Genomic DNA, 22,845 nt, shown 5'->3' with positions numbered 1-22,845 from the left:
TATGACTGACTGCAGTCACGGCCACAGCAGCTGTGGCCAGAGAAACCTTGCATTCCTCCAGACAAACCGCTAAGTTTGTCAACAAGTGGCAAGAAAACGCCACTTTACTGTGGAATTCTTAAACAAAAATAGATCAGAATATAGCTAACCAGATTAGCGATCTTAGGCAAGCAGTCCTCTGGCTAGGGGACAGAGTAGTTAGTTTAGAATATAGAATTCAATTACAGTGTGATTGGAATACTTCTGATTATTGTATTACTCCTCATCCATAGAATGAAACTGAGCAAAATTGGGAAAAAATCAAGCGTCACCTGGAAGGGCATGGTGGAAACTTATCTTTGGATATAGCTGAATTAAAAGAGCAAGTTTTTCAGGCTTCTCAAGCACACTTAACTTTAATTCTGGGAACGGAAGTGCTTGAGGGAGCTGCTGATGGATTAGCAGCCCCAAATCCAGTGACCTGAGTAAAAACACTTGGAGGATCTCTGATTGCTGTTATGATTGTGTTATTAATTTGTCTTATTTCTCTTTGTGTAGTCTACAGGTGCGGATTCTGAATCCTCCAAGAAATAGCTCACCAAAATAAAGCTGTGCTTGCTTCTCTAGCCTTGCAAAAACAAACAAACAAACAAACAAAAAACAGGTACACATGTTGGGAGGAGGTCTTGACATGTGTGATGGAGAATATGTTGTTTGCTGAGAGGTGATGGCAAGGAACACTGAACCATCCCCAGGCAGAAAACTGCTAGAATAGTAAGCAGTACGTACCGGTCATGCACTAGTTAAACCAGCTCCCAAAACACAGGATATTTGACCTTGTCCCCATTGCTGACTCACAAAGAGTGCTTTCTGGTTATTTCTATTTTAGCAGTGAACAGGCACTATCTGCATGTTTAGTCTATCTTTATTCTATGAAGAAACACTGAGCATCTGCTTATTAAAAATAATCAGGTGTTCACAAAGAATAAATACATGGGTCAGAGTCTGCTCTGGGCTGCCAGCTGGGAAATGCTGTCAGCTCCCTGATGGTCCCACTCCAATCCCACTTTTACATTCTATCTTTGTTTCTGTTTCTCAATTCCTTCACCACCGCCTGGGTTGGGGTCCCTTTGACCGAGCTGATCTTGGCAATGTCCACCAGCCTCCAGTGCTCCAGACACAACTGTTCTCAAACACGCCCGGCACACTCCCCCAGGGACCCCTCTTCCTGGACTGCTCTCCTCTCAGCTGTCTGCTTGGCTCACCCTCTCACCTCCTCAGGTCTTGGCTCAAATCTCACCTTTAATTACCTGTCCAACCTATTTAACACAAATGTACCCATCTCTGATGTTCCTGATCTTCCTGATACTCTATTTTAAATTTTTTCAGTAGCACTTATTTCTTTCAGACGTTCTATATGTTTTTCCCATTTGTGATGTTCAATGGCTACTGTCCCCACCCACATTGTTCCAGGTGAATTCCACAAGGTGGGGATGTTGGTTAGGCTCATTGCCATAACCAGGCCCCTAACACAGGGCCTGGTGTGTAGGTTTTCAGAAAGTATCTGTTAAATGCATGGGTGGAGAAGGGAGCATTTTCCTTCCGGCACAGCTGGGGAAAAAGAACCTAAGGCCCTCTACTCACCAGGCTTTCACATTCTCTGTAGTTCAGTTGGGAAATACTATTAAAAGGACCATTCTTGTAGCCTTGATGGTGGCCCCAGCACCTGGCAATCCGGAGGTCTTAGAAGTGCTCTGCCCAGGGAATATCCCAGGACTACGCGCAGTCTGCAGAAGGACGCAGTGAACATGCTTGGCCCGGGGCCCATCTCAGGAGGGACATGTACAATAAAGTCCACAATCTTTGTCTGACATCAAGGCTAGGGCTTTTGCAATCAGGATTCCACACATCTTCCAGCCTCATCCTCCTCCATTCCCTTTTCATTTCCTGAACATTCCCACTTCTATGCCTTTGCTCTTCTGGGCTCCCTCATGTAATTAGGATAATTTCCAGACAGGTATTCCCTCATCCTTGTCTTATAACTGAATCCCACTTTCTCTGGGACACCACTGCTTGGTCACTCTGCCCTGTGCTTTGGGTGGAGGTTGGGTGGAGCATGGGACATGGGCCAGTTACTGCCTTCACATTTCCCTGGTCATGTGATTTTTTTCGGGGTGGGCACATGACCCATGCAGAGCCTGTGAAGTGCGACATGGCTAGAACATGTGAGAAGAGAGGCATGAAACTGAAGCTGAGAGGGTTTGAGATCTGGAACTACTCCTTCATCCACCCAAACTTCGGAAGATGAAGGAGGTAGCACATGTGAGTGAGCAGATCCCGAGGGCCTGTCTGAGCCTCAGAGTCAAAGCACCTCTGAAGCTCGTCCCAATCTTGGACTCAACAGTTACATGAACCAATAAATTCCTTTCAGTGTGAAGTCATGTCATTTTGTTACTTGCAACCTAAAGATTCCTGACTGATATACTGTGCCCAAGTGCTTTTCTCTTCAGGTCTCTAACGCTTGGCATTCTCCCTGCCCCCTGACACATCCACTGAGGAGCTTTTCCCCAGGGAGCTCCGTGTCCAAATGGCATCTTTCTTTCCAAAGCTTCTAAAGCACTCATTGCTCTTCCCACCTCATAGAACCACCTGGTGCAACCTGCCCACGTCCCACCACGTCTGCCCTGCACAATTGAACATGGAACTGGGCACACAGCAAGGGAAATTTTTAGGTGGATGGAATGGGGGGGAGGAGAACAGATGGCTGGGTGAATGTAAGCTCCATGAGAGCAGGGACTTTGCCATGCATAAACTCTGCATCCCCTGTGCTTCAACCTGTGCTCAGAGTGTAGTAGATTTTTTTGGAATGAATGGGAAAGTATTTTTTTTTTTTAATGAATGGCTGATAGAGGATTGAGCAGGCAAGCAGTGTTCTGCCACTGTTTTTTCTCACCCTGAACTTTTGATGGCCTCGTCATAGCACACGTGTCACCTGCCATCTGACAGTCTTTTGATGTTGCACAAGTTGCCCTTGTGCCTTCCGCATGCGCAGTCTCTCTCAGCTCTGCCTTTAGTTCTCTCTCCTCAAGGCCCCCGTTCCCCACCATCAGGAAGGACTCTGAGTTTCCTGGTCCCCTGGGAAATGAAGCTCTAGATCTGAAGGTGGATATTTGTTTGAAGACACAGAGGACGAAATTCTATTTTAGAGCTCTGGAAATCTTGCCCCATGAGGAACTTCTGTTGGTGTGCCAGCCTGGCTGGTGAGATGCAGCCTGAGCTGCACCAATAGGGTCTAGGTGCTCAGAGGCCCTGACTTTGTGCCCTTGATGCACAGATAGGATGTCAGGCAAGGGACACCCAGCAGGGCTTGTCACACTAGCATTCGTGGATTTGTGTGTGTCCATGTGTCTGTTTGTCTGGGAAATATGTGTGCATGTGTCTGTGCTGCTATGTGGGCTGTGCATAGTGTATATGGTTGTGTATGTGGAGGTGACGCAACTGTATCACTGTCTAAATGAGTCTGGCTATGTGCCTGCAAGTTTCCTGTTTTTTTTTGTTTTGTTTTGTTTTGTTTTTTTTTTAGATGACAGAGTCTTGCTGGAGTGCAGTGGCGTAATCTCAGTTCACTGCAACCTCTGCCTCCCAGGTTCAAGCTATTCCTTCACCTCAGCCTCCTGAGTAGATGGGATTACAGGCATGAGCTAATTTTTGTATTTTTAGTAGAGACAGGATTTCTCCATATTGGCCAGGTTGGTCTCGAACTTCTGAACTCAAGCGATCTGCCCACCTCGGCCTCCCAAAGTGCTGGAATTACAGGTGTGAGCCACTCTGCCTGGTCCTATTTGTTTTTTCATGCCTTTCTCTGTGTATGTGTGAGTGGGTACTTGCTGCAAAAGGCAGGCATGTAACAAGCAGTGCTCTGAAGCCTGCGTTCAACGGAGAGGGCCAGGGCTAGCTGCAGGCACCTCTTGTTCTCCGTCGCTGGTTTAGGTGCCATATAGGTGAGAGCAGCTCAGCAGCTCTCACTGCCCAGGCCAGGATAAAGCCCTCTCCACCCTAGCTTGACTTCCCGGCCTGGGCCTAGGTCCCACCTGTTGCTCTGTCTTCCCAGAGGTCTGACAAGCTCTGGCTCCCTGCCTGCACTGCTCAAACCTTTCCCAGGGGTCTCAGGAAAGAATTCCTCTGACCCTCAGGCTCTGTGGAAAGGTGGACTCTTCCTTAGGGCTGACCTAGGGAGAAGTGTAGAAATGGCTTTGCTTATGGGCAGGGCTGCTGCCCACGCTCAACGCCGTGAAATGTGATGTTTTGACTGCAGTTATTCTCTATGAGAAAAGCATCTCTTTTCTTTCCCAGGTGCCTGAAATCCATGGGAAGGCCATCCCTGATCTTGCTTTGTTATAAACTATCTTCAGAGATAGCACATTTTGTGGGCTTTCCTCTGAGGTCCTGATGAGGAAAAGGATGAGAGGAAGAGAATATTTGGCATAGAAATGAGGAATTGGGGCAGAATGACGGGGTCAGGATGTGTGGTAACTAGAGGCATCCTTGGAGGTCGCAGTCCTCCTCTTGCCTCAAGTCCTCTGCCAGGGTTGCCTTCAGCTGTCTTCATGCAGGGGGCAGAGAGCCACAGGGGCCATGGGGCCCTCCCCTGCCAGCACTCGGGGATTGGAGTGTGTGCAGGGAGCCCAATGCCCCATGCCCTGTGGCTGTCTGCCCACACTCCAATCCTGGGGTGCTCTTGCTTCCTGGGAGGCCTGTTGTTATGCTGGATATCCCTGACTGTGGGATGGTACAGTTGCATTCACCTCACACCTCACCCATCAAGGTTTCCCTCGGTCCCAAGCATCCCCTTTGGGGGCTCTCAGGTAGGCCACAGGGTCCATTAAGTTCCTATCTGCACACGGTCACTCCCAGCTGAGACCTTCTGGTCCTGACTCAGGGAAGTCAGCCCCTCAGCCCCACCCCAGCCAATCCACAGGCCACGCTCCTGGTCCATATTCCCTTGGGTGTGGGAAAAAGAAGGGGACACAGCCAAGGTCTAGGGAGGGCCTAGGAGGTGTGTGAAGTCTCTCTTCCTGCTTCCCCACCACCTCAGCCCCACTGTGTGGGCACAGGGCCTAGTTGGGCAGAGATGCCATTGGTACATTTCCCATGGACAGTCTTACACCTTTCAGCCCCCTTCTCCTTCCGTGCCCCCTACTCAACTCTTCTCCTTGTGCTCCTGGTCCTTGTAGAATAGGCTGGAGTTTCTCAGCTTCTCCTAACCAGGCAGAGCTCTATCAAGCTCTAGGTAAACATCAGCATTTGGGGGCAGCTGACCCCAGAGAAAGGCAGGCTCCAGCCCAGGGTCACACAGCTAGTTGGGGACAGATACCCACCCCAGCTCAGGCCCCTGCCTACTCTCCTGGCAGAGCAGAACAGGCAGCCTTAGGAGAAATGTGAGGCTTCCAGAGATGTCAGATAGAAGTAGCAGAGAGAAGCTCCACTGGCTGGTGGCTGGGTGGGGGGTCCATGCAGCCTGGGCCCACCTCCTCTGAGACCCTCTATCCAGCTCCCACAGTCATTCTTCCTCCTGTCCCAGCCCCGCCAGGCCCTGCCATCAGCCAGCTGCAGCTATGGCAGCCACCCCGTCACCCTCTTGCAGCACTGGTAAGCACACTGGGAAGGGGGATTATCTTCATTTCATAGGCTGGAGGGCTGACGCCAGGAAATGATTTGAGGACAGGAAGCAAACTTGCCGAGACTGGAAGTCAAGTTTCTAACATTTAATCTCCACTTAGGGAATTGGAGGTCAGAAATGAATAAAATACCATGTCCCAGTAGGCTTCAGTCTGGGGACGTGGGCAGCAGGAGGAAACCAAGACACAGAAAGCAACGACACATAACAGATATGCTGTGATGCAAATGGTGCTGCGGGAGCTCCAGGGTTCAGAGGCCATTTCTGGCCAGAGGATGGGATGAGTGAAATCCAGGAAGGGTTCCAGGAAGGAGTAGCTGGTACTGGGATGAGCAGGAAAAGCAATGCCTCTGCTTTAGGGATGGTTTCATTGGAGAAAGTTGACAAAGTTGAATTGCACCGGATTGAGAAGTTTGGAGGCCAACCGTGACAAAATTTAAACATCAGGTAGGTGAAGGCAAGCGGGACCAACTGACAAAATTTTAATGTCAAGCATGTGAAGTCAGAGGGGAACCAGAAGAGCGAAAGAGAGACAATCAGGAGTGCTTTTGGCAAAAGGTCTCTGACAGCAGTGTAGAAGAGAAATGCAGAGGTCGCAGGTATAAGAATGACAGTAGGAGAAGGGAAGAGGGGACACATTTCAGAGGCATCACATGGGGTTGTGCTGACAGCATGGGCGCCTGCTTGTATGAGGGTGAAAGAGGAGGAGGGAGTGAGGGCGTCTCTGGTATCTGCTTTGGGAGATGGGGTGAATGGTAGGGTTCTGAGCAGAGAGAGCAGGGAAATCAGGAGGAGGAGTGATTCAGGGAAGCGTCAGGGGCTCAGATGCCAAGTTCTGCATTGGCCAAGCTGAGTCAGAGGTGCTAGGAGACTCCCATGGGGGTCTGGATGTCTGGGGGCAGGGGAAAGCTTTGAGTTCAGCAATGATCATGGAAACCAAGGGAGGGTTCAGATCACCCTGGGGTGGGGGAGACATGGGCACTGAGGAGGGATCTTGAATAATTCCTATGTTAAAGACATCCTGGCTGGGTGCAATGGCTCATGCCTGTAATCCCGGAGCTTTGGGAGGCTGAGGAGGGTGGATCACCTTAGGTCAGGAGGTCAAGACTAGCCTGGTCCACATGGTGAAACCTCATCTCTACTAAAAATACAGAAACTAGCCAGGTGTGGTGGTGCACACCTGTAGTCCCAGCTACTCAGGAGGCTGAGGCAGGAGAATTATCTGAACCCAGGAGGCAGAGGTTGCAGTGAGCCAAGATCACACCACTGCACTGCAGCCTGAGCAACAGAGCGAGACTCTGTCTCAAAAAAAACCAAACCAAACCAAAACAAAACAAAAGGCATCATTTCTCTAGACCTGTGCTATCCAATAGGGCACACATGGCCCTTGAGCACTTGGAATGTGGCTAGTCTGGGCTGAGAAGAGCTGCAAGAGGACACTACATACTAGATGTTGAAGACCGGGTGGAAAGGGAATGTCAAAACTATTTTGTTACAATCTTCAATCGTGATCATGTTGAAATGCTAATATTTTGGATATATTGGATTAAGTAGAGTATATTATAAAAATGAATTGTTTCATTTTACTTTTAAAAAGTGTGTTTGCTAGGAAACTAAATTAGCTGGGTGAGGTGGCATGTACCTGACATCCCAGTTACTCGGGAGGCTGAGGCAGGAGAATCGCTTGAACCCGGGAGGTGGAGGTTGCAGGGAGCAGCACCACTGCACTCCAGTCTGAGGCACAGGGTGAGACTCTGTCTCAAAACAAACAGACACCCCAAAGAACCCACTATACATGTAGCTTGTGTCATATTTCTATTGGATAGCACTGTTCTAGAACCTGAATTCCATAGGATGTAGAATAAGTGTTGCTGAAAAAAATAAAGCAAGGTTGGGAGGGTGGAGGCTGACGTTTGCAAGATGCCATGTTACTCCTGTCTGGGAGGAACCAGCTTCTGTCCTACAGGACTTCCCAAGGCAGGCATCATCTCCCAAGCCAAGCTGCCCACAGGCACCCCCCCTTCCACTGGACTTCCTGTGAGAGGATGGGTCAGCAGAACCCACTCTGAGAGATGGTATTTTAAAGAGGGACTGATAAGCCTGTCAGATGACTAGGCAGGGAGAGAGCGAGGACAGGGAGAACAGAGGTAGGAGTGACGCAGAACTAGAGGGAGGGGTGGTCAGTGGGGGCTTGGGGCTGCAGAGGGGTGAGAAGTGGTGAGAGACCCAATAGAATCCCTCTGGCCAGTTTTGCAGCTGGCTTGGCCGAGCTCACGCTGTTGGATGCAGGCGGTGGCGGAAGCGCACGTCGTGGATGGGCTGCATCATGCCAAAGCCCCAGCGTTTCGGGTCCACGTGGGGCACTGGTGCATCAGGGTCCACCAACTCTAAGTCAAAGTGTGTGACCATAAGCAGGATAAAGAGCTTCACCTCACTGAGTGCAAAGAACCTCCCAGGGCAGATGGAAACACCCGAACCCCAGGGCATGGTGTAGTGGTGGGTCTTCTTGCCTGCCTTGAAGAAGTCCACTTTCCGGCTGCCATCAGGGTTGAGGAAGCGATCGTACTTGAAGACAGTGGGCTCAGGGTGGATGTCAGCGTCCAAGTGCACGGAGAGGTAGGGAAAGAGGGCCAGGATGTCTCCATGGCGGATCAGATATTCCTGCCCACTGGCCATCTTCAGGGTATAGTCTTCATGAACCATCCTGAGGAGGGTGGGTGCAGCCCTCAGCCGCAGTGTCTCCTCCACCACACTGTCCAGGACTGGGGTGTGTTGCAGGGCGCTGAGTTTGAAGGCAAAGGGCTGCTTGGTCTCCAGCCTGGCCTCGCCCAGGACCCGGGTGGCTTCCTCCCTCACAGCCCGAATGGCTTCTGGGTGTTTCAGGAGGAACAAGAGGGTCCAGAAAGAGGCAGGCCCCGTGTTTCCCTGGGAGGCCCAGAGCATCATGAAGTTGAACTTGTCCTGCATAGCTGAGGGGACTCCCTGCTCCCTCAGAAACTGAAGCATGTTGCACAGCCAGTTGCTGATGCCATCCTTCTCCTGGCTGTGTCTCACAGAGAGCATCTTGTGAAAGAGACGCTGGAGTCGGCCCACTTCTAGCCACTCCCGAGGCCACAGCAGGGAGTAGACAAACCTGGGGAAAAGAAGGTCAAACTTTCGGAACTCCTTGAATAACTTTCCTGCCTGTAGCAGGTCCTGCTCCTTGTCCTTCGTGTAGCCGAACAAGCTCAGGTAGCCAGCTGTGAACAAGATGTAATAGCAGAAGTCAAAGAGGCTGTCCTCATGCCAGCAACTGGCATCCAGACTCCGGCCTTTGGACTTCAGTATTACAAAGGACAGGCTGTCCAGCATGACCTCATTAAGATCCTTCAAGCCATCCCCCATCAGATGCTTGGTACTGGCTGAGTGTATCATCTCGTTGTCCCCTTGCACTGAACGGTATCCAAATACCTTCAGCACCAGTTTTTTTGCATATTCAACAAAATCTAGTTTTCTCCGTGCATCCTTGAGGATGTGACCAAAAGAGAGGGGGTCCATGACGAAGGTGAAGTACTGGCCCCCTAGCTGCACTGTGAACACATCTCCATGCTTGGTCCTCATGCGCTTCAGAAATTCAAACATATTCTTCCGGAAAGCCATGGCATGGCCAAGCCAGGGCATGGTGCCCTTGTCCAGAGGGGGTTCCCAGGGCCTGCGTTGTCGAAGTATCCCTGGCAGGCAAAGGTATCCTACAAAGACCACCAGCAGAGCTCCCAGCACTGGACCCCAGAGCACCATGGCTATGCTGCTGCAGATGAAGCTCTTGACACACACTGTTCCCTACGTGCCAGAGAGCTTTGGGAGGACTTGGAAAGTCCAGGATGTAAAGGTCTGAGGACCTGGACCTTGCCCTGTGGCTGCGAGTTATGGTAAATAACCGTAGCGAGACAGTATTTGGAAGCAAAATGTTCCCTGTACGTAATAATTGGCTGACTCTGGTCACATGGGGGAGGAGGAGGTAACTACGAGAAAGCTCAGACAGGCCTCCAGCTATCACAGCTGCTCACTAGCTTCCTGCTTTGCTCTGACCTTTTCAGACTCAGCTCTGGCACCTTCTCTCTCAGCCTGCCTTGAGCCCACTCCCACCCCTGTGGTTGACTAGTTATACCCTCATTTACTCATGCGTTTATTTATTTGCCAGTTCATTCAGTAGAAATGCATCAAACACAAAATTTCACATCCACTCTTTCCTCATTCTTGAAAGACTCAACAAACGCCATTCCTAGTTGGCCCCCTTGGTCAAGTTACGTGACTTCACTGTGCCTCCATTCCTTCATCTGTGAATCCTGTTAAGTGGGTATAATTATAGTGCCTCATAGGTGCTGTTGTGAGGCAAAAAGTGATAAAACCTGAAAAGCACTTAGAATAGTCCCTGGTTCATGTTAGTGGTCCATGCATGTCAGTTAGTATCCTGAACCTTCTCTTTTACCTCTGCCTGCTTCCCTGGGCCCCATAGCAGCCCCATGCTTATCTCCTCATCCTTTTCCAAGTCTGTCTTCCTCTCTGGTCTCAAAGATGCTTGCCAAGGGGGCATGGCCTTATTGAAGTCATGTCTGCTCCTATCTCCATGTGTAGAGTACACAGTCAAAGGCAAGTAAAGAATGAATATATGCCCTTCCACAAGAGCTCTGACTCTTAACCCAAAGAAAAGGGGCATCAATGCTGAAGCTTTAGATGCTGAGAAGGCTGAGCTGGTGGAGAGGGTGTTGACTCCATCTGGGGGTATATTGTAGTGGGAAATGAGAGATCTGGAGAATCTGATGGGGTTGAAGGAGGATTTTATTTAAAGTGATCATGGGCTCAGCAGAATTGCTTCCTAATTCTGAGCAAAGGACAAAGAAAATGGGGCATTTTTTATGCACCTAGGATGACACAGCAGGTACAGACACCAGAACAAATAAGGGTTAATTAGCTTGTGACATGTCTTGTGATGTACTTTACATTTGAAAACTAGCATTTTGATAACCGCATTGAGGGACTGTGTTAACTTCTCTTCCCAAGTCCACAAGGGGCGTGGTTTCAAAGGCAAGAACTTCCCGGTGCCATACCTCCATCCACCTCCCTCTCCAGGAGCCTAGAGTTCTTTGTCTAACTTTTGCACATGCAGCCTAGGTAGACTGCCCAGGTGAGCTTCCTTTGTTTAGAAAGCCTGCCAAAATCCTTGGAAAGAGGGGCTCTATTGCAAGTCAGGCAGCCAATCCAGCATCAGAGTTAAAGGTCAATAACTTCAGAGGAAGTTTGGAAAAGCTCCTCTCACTGGACGAGAACTTGAATGGGGCAGGAGTAACTCCGGGGTTAAAATCCCCTCTACTCCCTTACCTATATGGATTTCCCTCTCTAGGATCCCCTCCCACGCGGCGTGGGAGCCCTCTCTCTGTATATATATTTCTCTTTCTCTCTCTCTGCATAATAAATCACTTTTCTGCAAAGCCCTTTGTGTCCGATATCTATTTTAACAATATCACTATGCCGCCAGGGTCTCCTACCCATTCTTGCGTGAGTGAGAGCCCAAGGACCTGGGAAAAACACATCTGATCAGGGAACAGTGAGCGCCCTTTGGGACGCCCCTGCAACCTGTTCCCATGCCCCAGTTACAACATTCTGCAGTTTCTATCCGCCCTGTGACTTTGCAGCTGGTCAGAAAGAAAAACAGGAATTTCTAGATGCCTGGGAACTTTGCTGAGTATGTGGGGAGGATAGATATAGGTTAAATGATTTGCAGGAAGGCAGTTTAATATTCTACCTTAAACAGAGCTGGGGAGATATTACAACATATAACACAGCAAAATTTACTTTATAGCAACTACAAATTACGAGGTTTTTTTTTGACTATTATTGTTATTATTTGATTTTCTTCTTTAGTATTAGCGTGAATGAATTCATCTCAGGGGGCCCATAGAGCTTCCTAGATGAGGAGTCTTCAAGCAGAGGCTTAGCCCTCAATCTCCGAGCCTCTCACGTGGAGACATCTCACCTGCCCGACTGCTTTGCCTATACACTTCTCTGACAAGAAGACAGAATCCTGGAATTGTAAAACGTCAGAGACAATAGGGACCTCCCCCAATCACTTCATTTCACAATGAGGATCTAGGTGCAGAATGCAGTGGGGACCCTCTCTGACAGCTGCCCTGGCTTGGGACCCTGAGATAAGATCAGGGTCATTGACTAAGGGCTTTCTGAGACCTGTAAGGCCAGGTTCCTGCCAGCAGCTCAAGAAAGAGAAAGCTGTACCATTGATGCCAAGGTGTTAGGCAAGCAGCCTGGCCCACTGTTGCAATAGGCGAGGTTCAAACTCAATTCAGTCAGTTCTGATAATCTCCAAATTACTCTTTAACTTCCTAACGACCTGAAAACAGTGACTTAGGCTCTTCAGACAAAATGGTATGGAACCTCCATATCCTCTCTGGGGTGAGCTTCCTTACCTATGAGCTTCCCCTTGGCAGGGAGTTGGAACTGTCCACACTCTGCTTCCCAGAATCACTCTTTCATTGCTCAGGGAAACCAAAGTACTTGGTATCCTCAACTCTCCTCATCCTTAGAATTCAGTCACAAAACTGTCTGTGGGCCAAATCCAATGAACTGAAACTTGTCCCCTAGTTTTTAATGGATGAATCCTTATTTCATATTCATTCTTACCTCATTCATTAACCCATGCTCATCCATTCATTCCCTCCTTCCTTGGAGATGCCCCATCTATCCATTCACTACATATTTATTGGGCACTAACTGGCAGAAATATTGCTAAGATCTGGGATTACAATCATGAATGAGATAGACACAGTCCCTGCCCTCTTGCAGTTTGTGGTCTCCAAGGTAGTTATACACGTATTTCTCATTTTACTGTGCTTTGCTTTATTGCACCTCACAGATACTGTGTTTTTGACAAATTGAGGGTTTGTGGCAACCCTGCATCGAGCAAGTCTGTTGGTGCCATTTTTCCAGCAGTATGTGCTCACTTTGTGTCTCTGTGTCACATTTCGTCATTCTCACAATATTTCAATTTTTTTCATTATTATCATTATAGCTGTTATGGTGATCTGTTAGTATTGTAATTGTTTTGGGGCACCATGAACTGGGCCCATATACAATGTAAACTTAATTGGTAAATGTTGTGTGTTTTCTGACTGTTCCACTGACCAGCTGTTCTCCCCTCTGTCTATTGCTCCTTGGGCTTTCCTATTTCTTGAGACACTGCAATGTTGAAATTAGGCCAATTAATAACCCTACAATGGCATCTAAGTGTTCAAGTGAAAGGAAGATCTGTACCTTAAATCACTTTAAATTTTACTTTACGTCACAAGCTAGAAATGATTAAGCTTAGTGAGGAAGGCCAAGATAGGCTGAAATCTAAGTTCGTTGCACTATGCAGTTATCCAAGTTGTAAATGTAAAAGAAAAGTTCTTGAAGGAAATTAAAAGTGTTGCTCTAGTGAAAACATAAATACAAGAAAAACAGCTTTATTGCTGATGTGAAGAAAGTTTTAGTGGCCTACATAGATCAAACCAGCTACAACATTCCCTTAGCCAAAGCCTAACCCAGAGCAAGGTCTTAACTCTCCTCACTTCTATGAAGGCTGGAAGTGATGAGGAAGCAGCTGGAGAAAAGCTTGAAGGTAGCAGAGGTTGGTTCATGAGGTTTAAGGAAGGAAGCCATCTCTGTAACATAGAAGTGCAAGATGGAGCAGCAAGTGTTGATGAAGAAGCCGCAGACGTAATCCAAAAGAGGTAGCTAAGATAATTGATGGAGGTGGCTACACCAAACAACAGATTTTTAATGTAGCTCAAACAGCCTTACATTTGAAGAAGAGATTATCTAAGGACTTCTCTAGAGCAAAGCCAATGCCTGGCTTCAAAGCCTCAAAGGGTAGGATGACTCTCTTGTTAGGGGCTAATGTAGCTGGTAACTTTCAGTTGAAGCCAATGCTCATGATCATTCTGAAAATCCTAGGGCCCTTCAGAATTATGCTAAATCTACTCTGCCTCTACTCTACAAATAACAAGGCAAGTTGTGGTGGCTCATGCCTGTAATCCCAGCAGTTTAGAAGGCTAAAGCAGGTGGATAGCTTGAGCCCATGGGTTGGAGCCCAGCCTGGGTAATGTGGTGAAACCCTGTCTCTACAAAAATTACAAAAATTAGCTGGGTATGGCAGTACATGCCTGTGGTCCCAGCTACTTGGGACTCTGGTATGGGAGGATCACCTGAGCCTGGGAGGTTGAGGCTGCAGTGAGCTAAGATCATGTCACTGCACTCTAGCCTGGGCAACATAATGAGACCCTCTTTCAAAACAAACAAACAAACAAACAAACAAACAAACAAACAAACAAAACAAAGCCTGGATGGCAGCACATCTGTTTGCAGCATGGTTTACTTAATATTTTAGGCCCATTGCCGAGACCCACTGTTCAGAAAAAAAGATTCCTTTTATTTTCATTTTTTTGCTTTTTGAGACGGAGTCTTGCTCTGTCACCCAGGCTGGAGTGCAGTGGTGTGAGCTCAGCTCACTGCAACCTCCACCTCCCTAGTTCAAGCAATTTCCCTGCCTCAGCCTCCCAAGTAGCTGGGATTATAGGCGTGTGCCACCATGCCCAGCTAATTTTTTTGCATTTTTAGTAGAGACCGGCTTTCACCATGTTGGTCAGGCTGCTCTCGAACTCCTGACCTCGTGATCTGCCTGCCTCGGCTTCCCAAAGTGCTGGGATTACAGGTGTGAGCCACTGTGCCCAGCCAAAAGATCCCTTTCAATGTATTACTATTCATTAACAAAGCAGCTGGTCACCCAAGACCTCTGATGAAGATGTTCAAGGAGATAAATGTTGTTTTCATGCCTGCTAGCACAATATCCATTCTGCAACCCATGGATCAAGGAGTAATTTCAACTTTTCAGTCTTACTATTTCAGAAATACATTTCATAAAGCTATAGCTGTGATAGACGGTGATTCCTCTAATGGATCTGGGCAAAGTAAGTTGAAAACCTTATGGAAAGGATTCACCATTTTAGAGCAACTAAGAACATTTGTGATTCCTGAGAGGGAGTTAACATATCAACATGAACAAGAGTTTGAAAGAGGTTGATTCCAACTCTCATGGATGACTTTGAGGGGTTCAAACCTTCAGTGGAGGAAGTCACTGCAGATGGGTGGAAGCACAGAATTCGAATTAGAAGTAGAGGTGGAAGATGTGACTGAATTGCTCCATTCTCCTGATTGAACTTAAATGGATGAGGACTAGCTTCTTATGGATGAGCTAAGAAAGTGGTTTCTTGAGATGGAAACTACTCCTGGTGAAGATGCTGGGAACACTGTTGAAACGATAACAAAGAATTTAGAATATTACATAAACTTAGTTAATAAAGCAGCAGTAGAGTTTGAGAGGACGGATTCCAATTTTCAAAAAAAGTTCTACTGTCTGCAAAATGCTATCAAACAGCATTGCATGCTACAGAGAGAAATCTTTCCTAAAAGGAAGTCAACTGGTGTGGCAACCTTGACTGTCTTATTTTAAGAAATTGCCATAGCCACCCCAGCCCTCAGCAACCACCAACCTCATCAGTCCAGGGTGACGATAGGAATCGCTGAAGGTTCAAATGATTATTAGCATTTTTTAGCAATAAAGATTTTTTTAAAAATTAAGGTGTATATATATATATTTTAGATATAATGCTTTTGCACACTTAATTGTGTATAGTCTCAACATAACTTTTATATTTCCTGGGAAACAAAGTTCGTGCCACTGACTTTACTGGGGAGGTCTGAAACTCAACCCGCAATATTTTCGCGGTATGGCTGTAATTGTGACAATGCTGCAAGGAAGAGCAGAGCATGAAGGGATGTGTGGGTCGGGAAGGCCACACTTATTCAGCGGAGGCCTGGAGGACCACAAGACCCAGTCAGTGTGTTGTGTGTGGTGGAGGTGCTAGCAGCAGAAGAGCGGGTGCTGTCAGGGGTTGCAGCAGGGTGGTCCCAAGGTACCGAGAGCATGCCCACCCTGGGGCCAATGAGCCTGCGGAGTTGCAGAAGCGGAGAAGTCTTCACAGGGTGCAGAGCTGGCGGGCTCTGTGCACGCTCGGATTTTGACACATCCGCTGGCACTGAACCCCTCTGATGCCAGCCGGCCCAGCCACGCTTGTGTCCAGGGCCAGCCCACGGGGGCCACGCAGGGCTGCCGGATGGACAGGCAGGGAATACGGGCACTTCCTCGGGCGGAGGCTGGCTTGTCCCTGGGGAGTCGGCCCAAGCGACTGCCCTCCTCTCCCTCCCCAGGGGCTGGAGACCTGCAAACCAGCAACCCAGCAACTCAGAGCCAACTCAGAAGCGGGCGGCACGCCCCCTCTTCGCCCCTCAGTTCTGGGATCTGTCAGGGGGCTGGGGCGAGGTCACGATGGTGGGCGAGGGGGCCAGATAGGACCAACGACACACGGAGGCGGCCTTCAGCCGGCCAGAGAGGCCCTCGGGAAAGGCGCGGATGCACTTCCGGTCCCGCAGCCTCGGCGACCTCCGGGAGGCGCAGCGCGGGCTGCGCGTTGCTGACCTCTGGCGGTCGCCCTGCGGGACTTCGCGTCCTGTTTACGTCCGGGCGCGGTGTGTGTCAGTTCGGCGGTAGAGCCATCAGTAAGGGCGAGGGTCCGGGCCGCGGGGAGGACGCGCCAAGAGCGCTGTTTCTTCTTTCCCCATCGCAGCTGTTTCCCACTCGCGTGCTGAGCCCATCACCACCACTCTGCTCACGCCCCTGGGAGTTTTCACGGCGTAAGCCCTGCAAGAGCATCGTTTTGGTTGTCCTGCAGCGTTTTGGGGTACTCCTTTATTGCTAATCTTATTCGCACCTTCCATGGTGGGCAGGACAGCGAACTGAGTTTTTCACACTGGGCCCTAGTGGGTCTGTGTTCCCGTACGATGTCATGACTTCTGATTCAATAGATGGCCCAGAATTTTGAGCAACTGGACGCTGACTTGAGGATTCTGTTTATCTGCTGTGGTTCCTTTACTGGGGTTCTCCAGTCCGGATGCATCAGACCTCCCCTAAGTCTTGTTTGCCCACTTTTCTAACTCTGGATGGTACTGGCTGTTCCCTAAGTATGTGTCACCTCTTGTTCACTGCCTCACCCCCAGCAGTAAGCAGTACCATCGAAATGGAAATACAGGGGAGAAACTATTTCACTCTGCCTTTAAAGCAGGTAATAATCGTTTCACTTAGGGCTTATTTATGTTTCCTTTTTCTTTCTAGCTTTCCAGGTTCCTTCTGTTTTCCCGGAGGGGAAGGAACCCTCTCCATGGCAGCCTGGGTTCTTGACAGCCTGGTTCAAAGTTCACTATGCTAACTCCTAGCCTGCATCACACATGCCAGGTTGCAGTAAAGCCAGTGTAGGACATAAAAGGCAAACCTGGGTTCTTGTCCCAACTCTGCCAATTCATGGCATGACCCAGAACATTTTGTTTTACCCTTCTGGGCCTTTATTCTGATGTGCCAAAACAGGAGATACTGAATTCGAGGTACTTGCCAGCAGTGAGAAGCTGTTATAAAGGTATTGGGTTGTGCATTCACTAATTTGCCAAGAGATGATATGAGGGAATATAGTGTGAGAGGGTGGAGGGATAGGGTGGGAATTGGAATGATTGGCGTTGAGCTTCTAGCCAGTGAATGGCTCTATGCTGATCATTCTCATCGCCACCAAGACCATCACCATTCTTATTTTGAGGACTTACCTTGAGCTAAGTATTACACTAAATTCACATATTTTGCTGTTTAATGCTTATATCAATCCTTGTGGGTTCTCCCTAAGACCATTCCCACACTCAGAGATTCTGTAGAAGAACTCAAGGGACTCAGAATACAGTTGTAATCATGACTAAGATTGATTACAGCTGGATTGCTGGTCCCCAGCCCCTTGGGATGGTGGGGAGGGCACCCACATGGGCTGAATTCCCAGGAGCAAGCCAGCCTCTGCCTGAGGAAGAGCCAGTATTCTCTGCCTGTCCATTTGGTGGGATACATAACCAGATCATAAGGGAAAAAGACATAGGTGGAGTCTGGAGGAATCTTATGTGCAGGTTTCCGAGTTCTTTCTCCCTGCCATGAGAGATCACACAAAGCCTACTCCTCCCAGCAATGAAAATGCAGCAACATATGGGCCATGTTTCTACCCAGGGAACCACAGCAATTAGTCAGTGCCCAGGGTTTTTATTGGGGGACTGGTCATGGAGACACCTTCTGCCTAGCATGTACCAAAATTCCAGACTCCTAGAAGGAAACCAGAAGTTCATTATAAATCATGTTTTTACAAATAGTCAAGGTATAATGAACTACTCTCATTGATTAAATGTTGACTGGATGCACTTTGAAAGTGAAGTTCCCAGATACTAGCCAGGGGCCTACCTTGCAAGCAGGCCTTTTTTTGGTCTCAGATTTGCTATGTTAGTGATTTTATGCAGCAACCATATGAAGCAATAATGCCCTCATTTAATAGAGGAGAAAATTGAGATTTCAAGGGCTAGTAACTTGTCTAGAGTTGCACCACTAGCAAGTGATACAGCCAGGAGTCTAATCAGTCTGTTTACCTCAGAACTTGAGCTCTTCATCCACTGCCATAGTGCCAGTCTAGGGCCTTCCTTAAGTCCTTTTTCCTTGTTCTTTCTGCCTGAAATGTTCTTTCCTTAACTTTTTGCATGACTGGTGTGGTTTGGCTGTGTCCCCATCCAAATCTCATCTTGAATTGTACTCCCATAATTCCCACATGTTGTGGGAGGAACCCAGTGGGAGATCATTGAATCATGGGGAAGTTCCCCCCTACTGTTCTCATGGTAGTAATTCTCACGAGATCTGATGGCTTTGTAAGGGGAAACCCCTTTTGCTTTGTTCTTATTCTCTCATCTGCCACCATGTAAGATGTGCCTTTTGCCTTCTACCATGATTGTGAGGCCTCCCTAGCTGCGTGAAACTGTGAGTCCATTAAACTCTTTTTTCTTTGTAAATTACCCAGTCTCGGGTATGTCTTTAGAAGCACTGTGAAAACAGACTAGTACAACTGTTTTTTTTTAATTTATTCATTTCTTTAGAGATAAGATCTCACTACGTTGTCCAGGCTGGCCTCCAACTCTTGGCCTCAGGCAATCTGCCTATCTCAGCCTCCCAAGTAGGTGGGACTGCAGGCATGTGCCATATGTCTTGCTTGGTTTCTTTAAATTATTCATGTCTCAACTCAGATTTCAACTTATAAAAAGGCCATCCCTAACTGCTGTATGTAAAGTAGTCTCTTTTAAAGTTACTTTGTATCATTACCCTATTTTAGTTTCATCAAAACATATATCATTATGTGAAATGATCTAGTGTCTTTGTTTATTCTCTGTAAAGTCAATTTTCGTCTGGGCATAGTGGCTTGCACCTATAATCTTAGCACTTTGGGAGGCTGAGGTGGGTGGATCATCTGAAGTCAGGAGCTTGAGACCAGCCTGGCCAACATGGTGAACCTCATCTCTACTGAAAATACAAAAATTAGCTGGTTGTGGTGGTGCACACCTGTAATCCCAGCTACACAGGAGGCTGCCTCAGCTTTACCTACAGCTGTCTTGGTAAATTCCTTTACCACCTACACCACCAGCCCCAGACAGTTGCTATCTGTGACAATCAGCTTTCCTGAGTCAGTGTGTGGTGGCACCACAGTAAACTCTTTAAAATCAAGGACTATGTCTTGTCCATTGCTGTATCCTCAAGACTTAGCACATTGCCTGGCACATAGTAAATGCTCTATAAATGTTTGTTGAATGGACAAATAATTCTCCAATTCCATCTCTGATTACTGTTTCAGGCATTCAGTCTTATTTTTGAGTTGAGAACACTGGGGCTCAGAGGTGAGAGGAACTCTCCCTTGGGCACACATTTATTAAGTGGTAGAGCCAAATATTTAATACAGCCAGTTTGTTTGTGCCAGCTTTACTGCTAAGTGGGTCAGAGAAACCTAAAATGGGAGAAATTTGAACTAGAGAAACAAGTTGTCCATATGCAGTTCCATAGTTCATATCAATAAGTAATTTGATGCAGGCTTAGCATATGCAAGGTAGTATCTTAGTCTTAGGGAGATAAAGATCGATTGGAGTTTTAAATCATCCTTCAAGGATCTCATTGATTAAATGGGATAACTGCTTAATATCAAATGTACAAACTAAAGCAGTATGAGCCAAATGCCAGTGGATTCTGAGAGCAGTGTTGCATTTTGTTGGGGAAAGGGAACAGGGTCAGAAAGGGGTTTATAAAAAATAAGCCATTTGAGTTGGGCTAGTAAGGATATATAGGATCAGGTTGTGAATGGAAAGGTAAGGTATTTCAGGCAAATACTGATGAGGATTTTTCGCTTCTTAGTTCAGCTAAAATCTGAGTTTTTGTCTCATGACCAGGAAAAATTAGGCACATGGACACATTGAAAGGTGAGGAGAGTAGAGTTTATTGAAAGGAAACTCTCAGCAAAAAAAAAAGGGGGTCTTGCCAACAGGCTTCCACCTCACAGATTGAATACCAGGCCCCCCACACAACAGCTGAGGAGGCCAGGCTTCTCCCCACTGCATAAGGTGTGAATTCCTGGTGGCTACACCCCATTCTCCCAGTGCACAGGTAGGCCCTTAGTCTGAGCCACTCTACATTGATTTATTTCTCTTACTGCACATGCATTAAGGGACAGAATTTTTCACCGTGGGCATGTTTAGGCAACCCCCTGTACACAATGACCTGAGCAGCATTTGGCTGTCTCATTTCTATCAACTCTATAGAGAAAGGCATCTAAAGAGCTGGTGAGATATGCTTAAAGAAGAAAGCCCAGTTCATCTGATATATCAGTGGAGGTACAACTTAGGCTGGCCTGAAGCCTAGAACTCCAATGAACATGATATCCAGGAAACTGACCTTCAATCCACGTGCACACCAAACCCTCAAGAAAATATTAGGGTTGTTAATAGTTACAGTAGTCCCACCTTGTCTGCAGGGGATACTTTCCAAGATCCCCAGTGGATGCCTAAAACCATGGATAGTAATGAACTCTATATATACTATACATTTTCCTACACACACACACACACACACACACACACACACACACCCATACCCATGATAAAGCTTAACTTATAAATTAGGCACAGTAAGAGATTTACAAAAATAATTCATAATAAAATAGAACTATTTTAACAATATGCTGTAATACAAGTCATGTGGTGAATGTGGTCTGTCTCTAAAACTACTTTATTGTACTGTACTCACCCTTCTTGTGATCTGTCAATATGATGACTGTGACAGGTATCAAGTGACTAATGGTCAGGTAGTATATACCGCATGGATATGCTAGACAAAGGAATAATCCACGAGCTGGGTGATGTGAAAGGAAAATAACAACTTGGGACCCAATTCACTATGCCGAAAGGAAAAAGTCAAGCGAAAAGCTGAGTCATGCAAGAAGCTGCCTTTCCTTTTGTTCCTAAGGGGATAGCTACAAATAAAAGGTAAAAATCTCCACAGGTAGCTACTGCATGTTCACCTTATCTTATGTAAGCTGCAGATTTACTTAGAGTGAGATGAATACATAATTAAATATTCCCCTATCTACTTCTTTTCTCTCGTAACATGTGGATTCAGTAATGACCTCTCTTTCCCCTGCAGCCTGCTTTTCCCCTTTAAATATTGAACACTTCAACATCACCTTTGGAAAAAGACACAGACCTGTCTTCTGGGTGTGTCCTTAACCTTGGCAAAATAAACTTCAGAATTGATTAAGTCCTTTCTCAGATACTTTTGGTTTACAGTGGGATGAAGCAGGATGGTGTGAGATTTCATAACACTACTCAAAACGGTATGCAATTTAAAACTTATGAATTATTTTTGGAATTTTCCATTTAATATTTTCAGACCATGACTGACTGTGGATAACTGAAACCACAGAAAGTGAAATTGCAGATAAGAGGGGACCAATGCATTTGCAAGTGTGAACGATGTGATCTTAATGCCATGGTTTCTAGAGTAGCTTGGATAGTGTAAGTTCCCCCACGCCCTGCAACCCAAGGCAAGGAGAACTTTGTAAAATACTTGGTTGAACTTCCTCTGCATTCCACTGCAATCAAGCAGTATCTTCAGCAATAATGCACCTTCACGGGGAATTTGAGGGCCAGGAAAGCTTGACTTTCCATGAAGAGACTGGAGTAGTATCCTTTGCCCGTGTATGATGTCACCTTCCTGTCGATCACTATCATCCTTGTGACAGTTGTGCAATAGGATCTGGCAAATAGCTGGAAGATGGCTTGGTGCCTATCTGGGTGTCTTGAATTCATCTGAGGCATGGATCTCATTTGACAGGCAGTGGAGAACTACTGAGGACTTCTGAGCAGAGAAGTTGGTGGAAGAGGAAGCACCAAGAATCCATCTCAACCACTTAGGGAGCGTTGTACTGGCAGAACTGTCTAAAGTGACTATTTTGTAACTCTGGGATCTATTTGAATCCTTGCGCTGAGTCAGTTCCTGGTTGGCGGCCACAACACCCAGGTTGGCGGTTTTTTATCAGTCAAAGCTGAGCCAGTTTATCGATCTGGGTGATGCCAGCTGATTCATCAAGTGCAAGGTCTGCAAAATATCTGAAGCACTGGTCTTAGGTTTTACAACAATGATTTTATTCTCAGGAGCAATTTGGGGAGGGTCAGAATCTTGTAGCCTCCAGCTTTGTGACTCCTAAACCATAATTTCTTTTCTTTTCTTTCTTTCTTCCTTCCCTCCTTCCTTCCTTCCTCCCTTCCTTCCTTCCTTCCTTCCTTCCTTCCTTCCTTCCTTCCTTCCTTCCTTCTTTCATTCTTTTTTTGTTTTTTTGAGACGGAATCCCACTCTTGTCACCCAGGCTGGAGTGCAGTGGTGCAATCTCGGCTCATTGCAACCTCTGCTGCTCGGGTTCAAGCAATTCTCCTGCTTCAGCCTCTCAAATAGCTGGGATTACAGGCACCTGCTACCATGCTTGGCTAATTTTTGTATTTTTAGTAGAGATGGGGTTTCACCATGTTGGCCAGGCTGGTCTTGAAATCCTGACTTCAGGTGATTTGCCTGCCTCAGCCTCTCAAAGTGCTAGGATTACAGCCATGAGCCACTGCGCCTGGCCCTAAACCATAATTTCTAATCTTGTGGCTAATTCGATAGT

At 47.2% G+C, this 22,845-nt stretch overlaps 2 protein-coding genes across 2 annotated transcripts in view; one reads left to right on the top strand and one right to left on the bottom strand.

Annotated features, from left to right (window-relative positions):
• Nucleotides 1-7,393: 7,393 nt before the first annotated feature.
• CYP8B1 (cytochrome P450 family 8 subfamily B member 1) lies at nucleotides 7,394-9,546 on the bottom strand. Its single transcript, XM_017522649.2, has one exon. The coding sequence runs from the start codon at nucleotides 9,431-9,433 to the stop codon at nucleotides 7,928-7,930; it is 1,506 nt and encodes a 501-aa protein (XP_017378138.1). The 5' UTR covers nucleotides 9,434-9,546; the 3' UTR covers nucleotides 7,394-7,927.
• Nucleotides 9,547-15,474: 5,928 nt separating this feature from the next.
• KRBOX1 (KRAB box domain containing 1) overlaps nucleotides 15,475-22,845 on the top strand; it is a 53,200-nt gene continuing 45,829 nt past the window's right edge. Inside the window, exons 1-2 of the mRNA XM_037736784.1 lie at nucleotides 15,475-15,585; nucleotides 15,730-16,273. Of these exons, the coding sequence (XP_037592712.1) occupies nucleotides 15,475-15,585; nucleotides 15,730-16,273 (655 nt within the window). The remainder of the gene's footprint in view (nucleotides 15,586-15,729; nucleotides 16,274-22,845) is intronic.

This window comes from Cebus imitator, unplaced genomic scaffold (genome assembly GCF_001604975.1).
Source record: "Cebus imitator isolate Cc_AM_T3 unplaced genomic scaffold, Cebus_imitator-1.0 Scaffold0, whole genome shotgun sequence".
Taxonomy (NCBI): domain Eukaryota; kingdom Metazoa; phylum Chordata; class Mammalia; order Primates; family Cebidae; genus Cebus; species Cebus imitator.
Note: the sequence above shows the minus strand (reverse complement) of the source record. Positions and strands in the feature narration are given on the sequence as shown.

Bases quoted from the DNA above. Each gene is read 5' to 3' on its own strand.
- CYP8B1 (XM_017522649.2), bottom strand. From the start codon at position 9,433: ATGGTGCTCTGGGGTCCAGTGCTGGGAGCTCTGCTGGTGGTCTTTGTA.